This window comes from Eschscholzia californica, unplaced genomic scaffold (assembly GCF_041429995.1).
Source record: "Eschscholzia californica isolate CP2 unplaced genomic scaffold, dmEscCali1.0.p SCAF_2, whole genome shotgun sequence".
NCBI lineage: Eukaryota > Viridiplantae > Streptophyta > Magnoliopsida > Ranunculales > Papaveraceae > Eschscholzia > Eschscholzia californica.
Genome location: NW_028238309.1, coordinates 60,932,816 through 60,946,540, shown reverse-complemented (window position 1 = coordinate 60,946,540; position 13,725 = coordinate 60,932,816). Strand labels below are relative to the sequence as shown.

Below are 13,725 nucleotides of genomic sequence, written 5' to 3'. Positions count from 1 at the left end.
TCGAGCACACCATTGACGACGGTTTACTGATCACATAATCTGTTCTCAAAATCAACCAAGATCCTTCGATGATGATTTAACAAAATTCATATTTCTTTAAACCTCATACATAAACTTACTAGCATCCTGAGTTATGCAATGTAAATCAAGAAACCCAACAAAAATCCACTTAACCAACAAAAATAAGTTTGTATCATCTAAACCACCACAGATCTCTACTTTCTCACTCTAAAATAAAACTAGCAATTGCAATAATAGTTCCTCTATCGCCACTGCTCCTAGCTCCGATGCTAGTAGATTAAATCACTGCACCAAAACATGAAAACTAAAAATCAGGTACAAATAAGTGATACGAGAAAAAATAAATCACATAAACCTAAAATCGCATGAACAAGATTTTTCATTCAAAAGCCTACTGATTTGTTTTCGGATTCACCTTTTTACTAGAACAGAGATGGGAAACGAGCTAAGCATTTGCTACCAAGACCCAATATTTTGTTTCCAATTCGGCAAAACCAAAGGGTGACACACTAACAGGATTCAACCTAATTGTTTGAATCATATGTTTTATAAGTTGTTTGGGCAATTCGAACTAAAGAGTAAACTACAGCCAACCCTAACAACTTAAGTTCAAAAGAGATATTCATTGCATATAATTTATAAATCGACTAAAACTAACCACAATGCTAAATCAAATTCGATAAATTAATCAAAGTAAAGTAAGTAGTGAATACTCTAACACATACCTCAGATATTGCTAGGATACATGAAAACCCTAACTCTGTTTCCCTGCATATACCACACAAAAAGATTAGATTTTTCTGACTAAAAGTTGCCCTATATGAAAAATGTTTCAAAATGAAAATCAAAACTAATAAATTTCCAAACTTTATTACCATGGATTTGGGGGGCAAGTTGGATTTGAACTTAGCACGAACGACTCCACTGTTACCATGGGGTCTGGTGACTTTCCCCCAAATGCAACGATAATGAGAACCATTAGTCTTCACCTTAGCCTTGTAAATGTATGCCATTTTCTTCCCACAGTACCAGGCAACATCTTCCTTTGTGTTTACCCCTTCAATCTGAATCAATGATGTGTTTGGGTATTGGTTCGATTTTGACCTAAATTATCACAACCATTATCATTCAAAACTCAAACCCTAGTAATAGATTTAATGAAATCAAATAACTTACTTAATACTTTACTATCTTCTTAATCTAACTAGAGATTGGATTACATACCTCTTGTACCCTAGAATTGTTCCTCTTACATAGAGTCTGAAAATCGAACATCAACAACAACAAAAAAATTTAGAATTAGAGAGAGAAAATGGAAACCTTAGCTTGTTATGGAATGGAGTATACGGAGAGAGAATCAAACCTGACTCGTTCCCCTTGGCGTTCCTTAACCATCTTGCCTGAAAGTGAATACCCTTTCGATTCACCTGCTGCTACTGGCGGTAGAGATAAACAAAAGAGAAACCCTAGAAAACTTGATCGCTTGGTATATATACGTACCCAACTCTATTTACTCGGGTTGGAAATTATCTCTATAGGCACTCCCGATCTTAGGCGGGGCAAAACGGACCCGAGTCAACAGCAGTCGGTTGACCACTTTGATCAGCTCGGCTTTGACCGGTGATTTAGGGCAAATCCACTGTATGGGGGGGGGGGGGGGGGGGGGGGGGGGGGGGGTTGATTTAGGGCAAATCCACTGTATGGGGGGGGGGGGGGGGCTGGGCTCCCAAAATTCCCGGGAGCCCCGGGGCTGGGCCACCGGTGGGACTGGGGGGCTCCCAGCCCCCAAATATGACCGTTGGGTTGTCCCAACGGCCCTATTTGGGGTGGATCACCTAAAAAAGGGGATCCACCCCATTTATATTTAATTTTTTAATTTTCTTAAAATGTTTTGAACTACTTATTTTTCCTCTTTTTTTTTTTGTGGGGTATCTTTTTGAAATTACCTATCTCTAATAATATCACATTTTAATTCACATTCGAAATCTAATAATTCATAGTCGAAATCTAAAATCAAATTTTCGCACACGTACTTCGCGCACGTACATTATTTTGGATTTGGGAGCTTGACGTTGAAATGGAGACAAATGCCCCAGACTTTCACAAACTTTGGAAATGTCATCCAAAGTCACCATTGACTACCCCCTCCTCAGACAAGGTTAAGGACGGATTAAAGAACGAGAACAAGAGAGAAGTACAATCTCGCATACGAGTACTCGGTTAGAGGGAGAGGGTCACTGAGAACGAAAACCAACGGCATCGGGCGTCAAGATGTAACGTTAAAACCTTAAAGTGGCCATGTGCTTACAGGATTCCACGCGGCTATAGAATTTGGAGCAGTTTGAGCGCAAACTAATAGAACCGTAGGCTAACAGTTTGACCGGGTTTTCTTAGAGCGGTCCCGTGGAAATTTTGATATGCTATGCAACCCAATCTTTATCTGCTTTTTATATTTTTTCTTTTGTTGAACTTTATCTGCTTTTTATATGATAATAATGTGTAGGTGGATAAATCTACGTACTAGATTATTAGTAGAATAAAATATCTACATGGGATTTGGATACATATGAAGCAAGATTTTCTCATTATTCAAAATATATAATATGGATTCTATGTAGATATACTACAATCCTTCTGATTCCTACTAGTTACATATATACTATCTTATATTTTTAAATATTTAAAGTCAAACCTTTTTTTAGAAGAAATTGAATAAGAAAATCGTTATTTTCAAATAAAAATCCGTATTTTCAACGTCAAAATTGACTTGTTAACTTAATATGTGACCGACGCCCTCTTGATCAACCGAATTGTTATACCAACGTCACACGTTTGTAAATTTATAGATCAAATATGTAAAATGAAAATTGACAAATCAAATATGTGGCCGAAATTAAACTAGCATTGTGGGCGGGGTAGACTATATTCACTCTTGCTATTTCGGCTAGACTTTTCTATTCTTGCATTTAAATGTGCGGGTCTCACACGTTAACAAGACTCTAATTCCATATCATTTGAAGTTGCATAACTTTTAAACTGCTTCCAAATCTCAAGTCTATCTATCTCATTCTCATTCTCTCTCTAAATCTTGTCAATGCCACTCTCTATATAAGTTTACCCCCTCTCTCTCTCTCTCCAAATCTATCAAAACTTGTCTCGTATCATCAATTGGGTTATATTAAACAAGAGAAAACAGATTAAGAGAGAGAAGAAAAAGAGTGTTGTATTAGAAGATGGGTAGTCTTGAATTGATCATGAAATTGGTTTTGTTAGTGTTAATTGTTAATTATGTTTCAGCTGCATTTGAAGGAGGAAGGGTTTTTGAAGTGAACCACAAATTTGCAGGGAAAGAAAGAAATCTCAAGGATTTTAAGGCGCATGATAGCAAACGTCACAGCAGGAATCTTCTTGCTGGAATTGACATTCCGGTAGGTGGAAATGGTCAACCTACTGGGACTGGGTTAGTAATTCTTATTTACTTAATTTTCTCATTATAAACTTCCCATCTTCTATATTTTAGGTAATGCACTAATGCTAATATGCTATTTATATAGCAAATTATTTTTCGGGAAATATTATTTGGCCCGACCACGAACCGACCATGACTTCGAATAGGCAAAGCTTTTAATTCACTTTAGCACTCAAATTTGAAAATCTTACTTATTCGAGTAGTTTTATTATTTTGTTTGATACAACAATTTTCTAGTTCAAGTATTTGATACTTTTCTATATTTTGAGATGAATTAACATCAATGTAGGACCTACCAATTGCAAAGATCGTCAATGCGAATATTACCCTTAACATATTTCGATCAATACAAACTTGATTAACTATTTTTTGATTCTCAAGGTCATCATATTATTTATTTTGTTTTTATTATTTTTCTAAGGTGCATTTATATGAGATGTTAATAAAAAAACGTAAGAGGATCTAAAATGGTCATGTAATTGTCAACAAAAAAAAAAAAAAAAAAAATGGTCATGTAATAAGTCAAGTTCGAAGTATCAGATCTTAAAATGAGTTTAAACTCAGATTTGTTGTTATAGCAAAACAGATAACTAAACTTGTTTAAACATCTCTCGGCTAAAATGATAAAAAACATGCAAAAACCACAAGCGTGGGTGTGATGCTCAGCCAAAATTGCTGTTGCCCGCCCTCACTCTTAGCGTCTCCCGACTGTCTAATCCGAAGGCATTCGGACTAAACTTAATATGTGTTGGACTTGAACAACAAAGACTTACTCTAGTGAAGCCCATAGAGAGTGCCAAGAAAAAGGTGGCTAATAACAAAGAGACCTTGAAAAAACAAAAGGATGCACCTAAAATTCTTGTCACCATCAAACTTCTTTTAAACTCCACCAGATATTTGTTAGACCTCGTTAATTTTTTTTTAGATATTCAACTACCGTAATCATTATAAAGTTATTATAAGGATGTGATAAACTCGATAACTACCGAATATAAACTTTACAAAAATTACTAGTCTAATGCCTATCTAACTATTTTTTTTATACCGAAACTTGATAATTTTTGGATTTGTACTTCTAAGGGACTAATTACAGAGTCGATGCAATGCACTACCTGACTGGGCTACTAGTTGTTGGCCTCAGACCTGTTCTAATAACTCATATAATTCTACCATCTTTTACAGGCTTTATTACACAAAAATAGGGATTGGATCTCCATTGAAGAATTATTCTGTTCACATTGATACAGGGAGTGATGTTTTATGGGTTAAATGCATTCAGTGTAGAAATTGCCCTAAGAAGAGTGGCCTTGGTGTAAGTAATTTGAAATCTTCTTCTTCCTTTAAGCTTTCATGAAAAATCAGTCAAGAAAAGTCATCATCTTTTTCATGGATTTTTTTGTATAGGTGGGTCTAAGACTATATGATTCTCAAAGTTCTTCATCTGGAGAAATTGTAAAATGTGATGATGACTTTTGTACTTACATTAACCTCCTCAACAAAAAAAAAAAAAAAAAAAAAAAAAAACATTAACCAAGGTCCAAATCCTGGTTGCTTACCTAATTCACTCTGTCCTTATGATCTTCAATATGGAGATGGAAGTGCTACTGATGGGTACTATGTCAAAGATGTTTTAGGGTTTAGTCAAGTTTCTGGAAATCTCCAGACTTCAATTGGAAATGCATCTGTTTATTTTGGGTAAGTCTTATTATTCTTTGTTTTTTAGTTTTGAAAGTTTCATTTTCAGGTTTTTAGGTTAAATTTGAGTAATTTGTAAGCTTCATTACAAGATTATGACTCTTAACTCTGAAGTAGTTTCATATATGTTTTGTTGTTGAGATGATCCTGTAGGAATGACTGCTTGTTGAAATTAGGGCTTAAATTCTCGGTTTCAAGTTCCAACCAAAAATGTTTTAGTTACCGAAGAAAACGTAGATATTTCTTAATGAATCTTTTGGTTTGTTCGAAAACTTAAAATAAGTTTTGTCTAGAAAAGGCGGTAAGTTAACACGATGTGAAGTCATAATTTTGTTCCCAACTTTAAGTGTTGCAGCTTTTTATGAGAAGAACCACAAGTCACTTGTCCGTGCGCAAGATTAAACATAAGCTATTTATGCTAGTCCTATAGCCTGCTGCACCTGAAATTTCCGAGTAGCATCCAGTACGAAATTTGTATACACACACATAATGTTAATTATAGAAAGATTCTCTTTCCTGCGGTTTAGGGATCAAATTCCTACTGCATGAGGTTTGACGTCGTGTTTCAACTATGGAAAATACTATCTTGCTCGAATTGCTCGAACAAGGCAAAAAGCTCTTGTCATGCGCAAAACTTGCCTTGTCGGACTAGTTTGGGCCATGTTTGTCGTGCCAAGTGGCATTGTTCAACTTTGCAGTAAGTTGTGTCTTTTAGGTTCTTAGATGATCACATAAATCTGTACCACTTTCGTTCTTATGTTCTTACTCTTTTATGCATCATTTCTACTAATTGTTGCAATGAAGTGTTCATATGTTATCGTATTTGGGATAGGTGTGGGGTTCATCAAACTGGGGATCTCATTGACTCTGATGAAGCACTTGATGGAATACTTGGTTTTGGTAATGCAAGTTCGTCCGTGATTTCACAACTAGCTTCATCTGGTATAGTAAGCAAGAAGTTCGCACATTGCTTAGACGCTACAAAGGGAGGTGGAATTTTTGCCATTGGAGATGTAGTACATCCAAAAGTGAACACAACTCCGCTGGTTCTTGATCAGTATGAGTTCTTATCTTACTTCCTGAACTTCAACCTTTGTTGTTTTTGTTATTTGATTGTTATTAAGGTTAGTTTTATTAGGGCCATGGAGAGATAACAAGTGGAGAGTCTGTTTCATGATTTTGCATTTTTTTAGTTTGGATATCGACCAACTTTGATCTTTTAGTTTGGTGTCTTCTTACAAGTTCGGCTGTCTTGAATGATCTCTTCTCTGGGTCGTCCTCTTTTATAGTCGTGTTTTTGTTCCTTTTTGTGCCTGGTATTCTTTGTTAATGCTAAGTACATTCCTTAAACGATCACTAACATATTCATTGGTTTATCAATTTTTAGGTCACATTACAATGTGGACATGGAGGCAGTTAAAGTTGGTAATACGGTTCTCAAACTCCCTAAACAAGTATTTGAAGCAAGGGGTGGAAGTGGAACAATAATCGACAGTGGTACAACCTTGGTTTATCTTCCAGAAGTGATATATGACCCATTAATGGAAATGGTACGGAAATATTTCGAAGCCTTTTCATTTTTGAGTACCATCTCGAGTATTATATATATACAAATACATATACATATTACTCATTGTTGCTTATTCTGGTCAGATAATATCAAGCCAGCCTGGTTTAACTTTGTATAATGTTGACAACATCTATTCATGCTTTCAATACAGTGGCAGGTATGCTTTTTTTTTTCATGACCGAGTAAACGTCAATGCGTATTTTCTTAACGACTCTTTTGTTGCTTATATACTAATGAAATACTTTGAGGATTAACGCTTTACGTTTTCCATTGTTTGTACTGAAAACCAGATATCTTCTTGCATTCCTACTTATTTAACATTTTCGTTTATTATTGCAGCGTTGATGATGGATTTCCTACCGTTACTTTTCAGTTTAGAAACAAGCTTGAGATGGTAGTTGCTCCTCATGAATACTTGTTCCTCACCGAGTCAGAGGTATGATTACACATCTTTCATGATCCCTTAATCTTCATCTATCTTTACCATATTTAGAAAATTTAGGATAATGATCGAAGTATAAGGGATATCTCTCGAGGGAAATGTAATTTACTAGTGACCTTCGAATGTCTTTTCTTCGCTCGTCTTTGGAGTTAGTCAAGTGTCTAGTTAATGTGGTATAAGTGATAAAACAACTCCACAAACTAATCATTTTGACACATTATATTCTAGTGTTTCTTGTTCTCCTGTTACTTCCATCGAGTCCTGAGAAATCTAAATGTGAGGTTTGATGTGATAATCCACATTGCTTGGGCGAGCATGCAGAGCTGGCCTATAGGTGAAACTTCAAGCGTAGTAAGTTTGCAAGGCCTTTTAGGTGGGCGCGAGGATCCCTCACTAGGAATAAAACCTTATAGGCTTATACTCGTCGAGTTTAGGCTTGCGTGGCAAAAGGGAGGACAATATTTGGGATGTTACAGACTTCTTCAACCATCGGACTTTCCCGGAGCCTTCTACTACTTCCATTTCAAAGGATTATGAAAAATGCAGACTAGTAAAACATGAAAAATTAGAAAAGGGAGAGTCTATTAAATTTTGCCATAGGCCCACCCTCTCTATTAGTGCCCCCATGACTGGGCCTATTCCGTGCTGGATTTAAACAGCCCGGACTTGGGGCAGTACGAGTGCCCTCGGATTGCCCTGTCTGTAGGCCTCATACTGCTCAGTCCGAGGCCCACATGGAGTGCTAAGAGAGGGCGGGCCAACGGCAAAATTTGGGGGTACTTATAGTTAGGATTTTCATCAATGTTTGCGTGGTAGCTGATGTTAGTTAGCATTTTGAAGTTTCGCTCATTTGTGTAACATCTTCGCAGGGTCGGGAATGGTGTATTGGTTGGCAAAATAGTGCAAATCTCGCCAGAGGAGCGCAGGACACAATTATTTTAGGAGGTAGGTTGTACTAGAAGTTCGTATATCTCGACATCGATTTGAATGTTGTTTTTTACTTTACCCCCTCAACACTAATTGGTGATTGAGTTTACACCCCTCAATAATTGGTAATTGAGTTTACCTCCTTAGATTTACTAAAAACTCGGGCCATGTTTGGCGTAAAGGAATCACGCCCCTGAAAATAGTTGTGGAATAAGACTACCAAAAAAATGCAAGAATCTAAATGGAGTATTAAATTTGACAACTATTGATATCAATTATTCCTATCCCTTTTCTTGCAGATTTAGTTCTATCAAATAAACTAGTGTTGTACGATCTCGAAAATCAGGTCATTGGATGGACAAATTACAACTGTGAGTAGTTCCATTTCTTCCAAAGATATACATGTCAATTGTTTTGCGTCAAATGAGTCGATATAAATAAACAAGTTGAAGAAATAGTTTTTTTGTATATAGTTCTATTATTGCGTTATTGTGAATATTTGATTGTTTGTAAGCGACTTTGTTGATCACTTCCGAAAAGAAAAGGAAAAAAAGGTGAAGAAGGTTGACCATTAATAACGATTTCACGATCTTAACTGCAGGTTCTTCAACGATTGAAGTAAAGGATGAAAAATCTGGATCGGTATATTCTGTAGGTGCTCATGATATTACATCGTCAGTGGCTCTGCAACTGGATCCTCCAAGTTTTACAATTATATTGTTAATAACATACATATGGTATTGTTTAATTCAGTGAAAGGTTAACCTATGATCTTGATTACCATATTAATACATAAACATTAGTTAACTTTATACATTTGTGTACTTGGTTGTGCTTTGGGTCTCCCTTCATTAGACTTCTTTGTATGTGCATATTTTACAGGAATTCCATTAACATAAAACCTAAGTGGAGGTGAGTAAAAGGAGGTATTTTGGAAGCAACCCTGGTACTATGCCCTCGGCTAGGATTCAACCGGGATAGTGGCGGGGACTAATCCAGGATATCTCTTCTGTTACCTAGTTACACTTACATATATCAAGAACAACAATAGGTCAATACCTCATCCATAGATAACCAGAAAAATAAAGTCAACTGTACTAAATTTCATTGAAGGTATATCTTTTTCGATAAGGGGTTGAATCAATCGCCAAAAGAAAATTAGGCAAAATATTAGGATAAAATACTTTGTTATATCAAGTGGAGATGCCAATTCGAGAGAACAACTAAGCATTACAAAGTCTAACCTAGCTAGGCCATTGACATCCTGAATTTTCAAAATATATACTTTGTTAGTTGAGTGAATGATAATAAAATCATTTCATTGTCTATTATGAATTTGGAGGAATGATTTTGACCCAACCATGTTGTCTCAAGTCCGATCCTTTGCTAGTTGAGAAGCGTCGTAGGAAAGGGAAAGAAACTAAATAAATCATAAGGGATCATGCGATATGACTTCTCTTCGTTGTTTTTTTAATATTTTGCGGTAATGTTGCAGACGTGGAGGAAAAATATTTTTCTTTCTACGCGCATATTGATGACGTTGTCTTTGTCAAATACCATTATAAGCGTTACGGGTTGACTTGATTTACCCAATATCTTTATAGCCTAAAGTTGGTCAATATCCTTCTACTTATTATTTGGTCTCTAAGGTTTTAGAGACAATCGACTTAAAAATGTCTTTCTCCTATATTTAAGTGGTAGAGTTTAGCCATTAATTATTTTGATCTATGATTGAGTTACCAACTCTATTTGGTTCAAGAATATAAAAATTAGTGATGTTTTGCTTAATATGGATGCTATATTTATCATTCCTATGTTAGATAAATTCCCAAGTTTTTCATCTAATTTTCCCTTTTTAATTGATTAGTTCCACGACACGCCTTGAATGGATCGAACCCCCTTTATTTTATTTATTTTTGTGTTAGTTTATAACCTCACGACACACAAACGCTCTTTATAATTGCAGGCGACTTGTTCAAGTTGAAAGCTTCAAAATTTGATATAACTAGATAAACTTGCAAAACCGTTAAAAATATTAAGTTGGGCTTGAGATGTATATTTTCACTTAGAAAGCTTCAAAATCTTGTCATGTCAGTAGACATAAATTTATTTTTATATACAAAAAGACTTGGCCATTTTGGAAGTTTTCGGTCTTAAGTCATACGTTTCTGTTTAGTTTGTATACATCTAAACCAAGTTCAAATGTCGACAATTACTCTGGTTGACTTGATCTTTGTCTATGTAGCCAAGTCTATATGGTCCAAGAACACAAACAATAGTACTGGAATCAAAGGATGCCAACGGCTCGGAAATGTGTGTGAGAACGACCTAGATGTGTTAGCTTTAGGTCTATCATGTATGTTGTTTACTTTTTTTTTGTTGAACTTGTATGTTGTTTACTTTTTTTTTGTTGAACTTGTATGTTGTTTACTTGGTCTCAAAACTTTATTTTGTGCATATATGAGAGTACTATTTTCACAAAATCGAAGTATGACATTGTGTCCCTTTCAGTTACTAGTTGATTAATTTAACAACAATAGACTGAATAAAAAAAATCAAATACTAGGTCGTTGAGTGCGACGTCCTTGGATGTTGACATGTCATTCCACCTAAGAAATGGTATTAGCTAACAATGATTGGGAGCAACTTAGAGTGTTCTCTATAAAACCCATCCATCTCTCACGTTGTTTATGTTAAAAGACAATCAAAGAAAAAGAAGAAAACTTTTATCTCGCGATGAACTCAAAATCGATATTTATTATGTCCTTATTATTGGTTTTGTTAATATTGAATATTTTTAAGGTCTCAATTGCAAGTAGTGGAAGAGGAAGAGTGTTTCAAGTAGTGCACAAATTTGCAGGTAAAGAAAGATCGGTGACAGATCTCCTGGCTCATGATATAAATCGTCACGGGAGGAATCTTCTTACCGGAGTTGATCTTCCGTTGGGTGGAGATGGTCTTCTAACCGGAACAGCGTTCGTATTTTCGTTTTCACTTTATTTTACGGCCTCAAAGCTTATTTCGTATAATACTAAGTGCTAAGTTCGCAAATATCACAACCACTAGACCAAGACGTCTATTGGGCCTCGTACAAAGTCCAACAAACTTTTGAAAACGAAAGTAATAGGGCCACAATAAGTCAAAGCCGACTCTGGATAGAATCCGAAATCAACTGTTTTGATTTGAGGGTCAACTCTCTCTAGATTTGTGTATTAGATCTCGAGAAAATCTTAGCCTTTGTTTTCATTTTTTCTGTCAAATCTATCTAGATTTTCAGTGGTTGTATCACTTCTTAATCTAGAGATACCAAAAGATCTAATAAAGAAGCCTACTTTTCGAATACACAATTTTATTGACATTTTTCCTAATACACATAGAACAATTAGAGTTTTCTTGGAGTTTTAGATGCTTATCGAACAACTACATATATACGAGTTTGCATACTTGTTCCCTTCTAACTATCTCTAATAGCTGGATAAAAACAACCGTATCGACATGAAACCATTGTAGTTGTATTATTATTGTTTAAATGTTTTGATTGTTTGTTTGCTCTTTTCCTTTTAGGCTTTACTATACAAAAATAGGGGTTGGTTCTCCTTCGAAAGATCATATCGTCCAAGTTGATACAGGAAGTGACCTTTTATGGCTCAACTGTATCCAATGCCGAAAGTGTCCAAAGAAGAGCACCCTTGGCGTAAATTCTTCTCCTCTACTTAACTAATAAAGAAAAAGATTAACTTATATTCGTTCTCGCTAATTTTCTTCTATGATTTGGGTTTCAGGTAAATCTGACATTATACGATCCAAACAGTTCTTTAACTGTAAAAAATGTTTCTTGTACTAATAATTTTTGTACACTCTCAAGCACATTGCTCGTCGGTTGCCTACGTGATAGGACTTGTGGTTATCAAATTGGGTATGGAGATGGAAGTACGACAACGGGGTATTTTGTAACAGATGTTATAAACTTTAATCAAGTGTCTGGAGATCTCCAATTAACATCTTCGAATGCAAGTGTTACTTTTGGGTAAGTCATTTTTAGTTGGCAACGGCTGCCTACGTTTTAGAACCGTCGGAATTACTATTTCCAACGAATTTTTAGTTGGCAATGGGCTTAATGCTGTAGACAATAGTCTTGATTTTTGTAGTGACATATTTAAAATGGACATTTACGACTTATCTAACATTACGATGAAATAGATGTGGTGTTATTCAAACGGGGAATCTACTGGGAGAACAAGGTGCAGTAGACGGATTAATTGGTTTCGGTAATTCAAGTACATCGATGATTTCACAACTAGCTTCATCTGGTGTAGTGAGGAAAATATTTGGTCATTGCTTAAATAGTAAAAATGGAGGTGGAATTTTTGCTATTGGTAATATAGTTCATCCAACAGTTGAAACAACTCCATTGGTTCTAAATAAGTATGTCATATTTTCTTTACTTATCGAAAATTCGACCCCTTTTTTTCTTTCTTTTATTTGATGGAATTAATCTCACATATTTGATTTTTCATTCTTAATTATTAGGTCACATTATAATATCAACTTGGAGTTAGTTAAAGTTGGTAATGAAACCCTAGAAATTCGTAAAGAAGTGTTGGAGTTGGGAACAATAGTTGATAGTGGCTCAACTTTGGGTCGCCTCTCAACTGAGATTTATAACTCAGTGATAAATAAGGTAATGATAATTTAGTTGTATTTTTGATTTATTTATCAACAATACTACTTGGTCGGACAAAAGAATGGCACGACAAGACAAATTTTGCACATGACATCTCCATGGCATCATCAGTTTTTCTTGTTCGGGTCATTCATGTCATATTTTTGTCGGGTTAAATAGCCCGCTCCTTTATTTATTTCAAGATTCTTTTCTTAGACTAATAATACTTTTTTTAAATCTCAACATAGATTGTCTCTAGCTCGGTCGGCTTGAAAATACATAATATTTCGACCTTTCTATGCTTCACATACGACAAAAGGTGAGCAGATTGTGCTCGGTTCAATCCCTATCTCTACAACTTTTTTTTCTTGATACATATTGTTTTAATATTGCTTGTTTGCAGCGTGGATGATGCATTTCCCGTTGTAACATTTCAATTTCAAAATTCACTTCAGTTGTCGGTTTTTCCTCGTGAATATCTCATCCAAGCAGATGCTGATGTAACTCCTTTATTCCATAATCATATTAGTCTTTGTTGATTATATTTCTGTTCTATGCCTCTATCTCAAGTTTTTTTTTCGTACGAAATAGTTTAGATAATTACTTTAGCTCATGTTTTAATAGGTTCTTATGTAAATGTTTGCAGGAAAATAGTTGGTGTATCGGTTGGCGAGATGGTGGGAAGCTTTCACCTAACATTTTAGGAGGTAATGCTTTCATTTATGTTAATATTATTCGTAATAACGTATAAGTATGTTTCTAATTAACTTCTTGATGCAGATTTTGTTCTATCGAATAAGCTAGTCTTGTATGATCTTGAACGTCAGGTTCTCGGATGGACTAATTACGACTGTAAGTAGTATTATGTGTATCGAGATACTAGTTAAAAATGTTGACGTACCCGTTATAACAATTTTTTTTTTTTAATTTTTGTTTCC

At 35.3% G+C, this 13,725-nt stretch overlaps 3 protein-coding genes across 4 annotated transcripts in view; 2 read left to right on the top strand and 1 right to left on the bottom strand.

Annotated features, from left to right (window-relative positions):
- Nucleotides 1-69: 69 nt before the first annotated feature.
- LOC147559875 (large ribosomal subunit protein eL33w) lies at nucleotides 70-1,500 on the bottom strand. 2 transcript variants are annotated; one of them, XM_086661843.1, is made up of 5 exons: nucleotides 1,385-1,500; nucleotides 1,246-1,281; nucleotides 897-1,125; nucleotides 747-789; nucleotides 70-306 (listed from the first exon to the last, which is right to left on the bottom strand). In XM_086661843.1, exons 1-4 carry the CDS (start codon nucleotides 1,414-1,416, stop codon nucleotides 748-750), a joined length of 339 nt encoding a protein of 112 aa, XP_086517969.1. In that variant the 5' UTR covers nucleotides 1,417-1,500; the 3' UTR covers nucleotides 70-306; nucleotide 747. The 2 variants fall into 2 exon arrangements, with proteins under 2 accessions (XP_086517969.1, XP_086517970.1); XM_086661844.1 differs by having other exon boundaries at nucleotides 70-325; nucleotides 735-789; nucleotides 1,385-1,485.
- A 1,681-nt stretch (nucleotides 1,501-3,181) lies between these two features.
- On the top strand, nucleotides 3,182-8,946 carry LOC147559874 (aspartic proteinase 39-like). The gene is made up of 11 exons (XM_086661842.1): nucleotides 3,182-3,481; nucleotides 4,673-4,802; nucleotides 4,895-4,978; nucleotides 5,022-5,185; nucleotides 6,018-6,242; nucleotides 6,573-6,735; nucleotides 6,839-6,912; nucleotides 7,095-7,191; nucleotides 8,067-8,142; nucleotides 8,424-8,495; nucleotides 8,726-8,946. Exons 1-11 carry the CDS (start codon nucleotides 3,255-3,257, stop codon nucleotides 8,878-8,880), a joined length of 1,467 nt encoding a protein of 488 aa, XP_086517968.1. The 5' UTR covers nucleotides 3,182-3,254; the 3' UTR covers nucleotides 8,881-8,946.
- Nucleotides 8,947-10,740: 1,794 nt separating this feature from the next.
- The window catches only part of LOC147559871 (aspartic proteinase 36-like), a 44,377-nt gene continuing 41,392 nt past the window's right edge, over nucleotides 10,741-13,725 (top strand). The window contains exons 1-5 of the mRNA XM_086659223.1: nucleotides 10,741-10,776; nucleotides 10,927-11,099; nucleotides 11,689-11,818; nucleotides 11,907-12,151; nucleotides 12,325-12,549. Coding sequence (XP_086515349.1) covers nucleotides 10,741-10,776; nucleotides 10,927-11,099; nucleotides 11,689-11,818; nucleotides 11,907-12,151; nucleotides 12,325-12,549 — 809 coding nt within the window. The remainder of the gene's footprint in view (nucleotides 10,777-10,926; nucleotides 11,100-11,688; nucleotides 11,819-11,906; nucleotides 12,152-12,324; nucleotides 12,550-13,725) is intronic.

Excerpts from the sequence above, each read along its gene's own strand:
- LOC147559875 (XM_086661843.1), bottom strand. The coding sequence starts at position 1,416 with ATGGTTAAGGAACGCCAAGGGGAACGAGTCAG. Across the intron at positions 1,126-1,245 it reads ACAATTCTAGGGTACAAGAG|GTCAAAATCGAACCAATACC; the intron begins GTATGTAATCCA and ends GTGATAATTTAG. Across the intron at positions 790-896 it reads ACTTGCCCCCCAAATCCATG|GGAAACAGAGTTAGGGTTTT; the intron begins GTAATAAAGTTT and ends TGGTATATGCAG.
- LOC147559874 (XM_086661842.1), top strand. The coding sequence starts at position 3,255 with ATGGGTAGTCTTGAATTGATCATGAAATTGGTTTTGTTAGTGTTAATT. Across the intron at positions 5,186-6,017 it reads AATGCATCTGTTTATTTTGG|GTGTGGGGTTCATCAAACTG; the intron begins GTAAGTCTTATT and ends TATTTGGGATAG. Across the intron at positions 8,143-8,423 it reads GGACACAATTATTTTAGGAG|ATTTAGTTCTATCAAATAAA; the intron begins GTAGGTTGTACT and ends CTTTTCTTGCAG.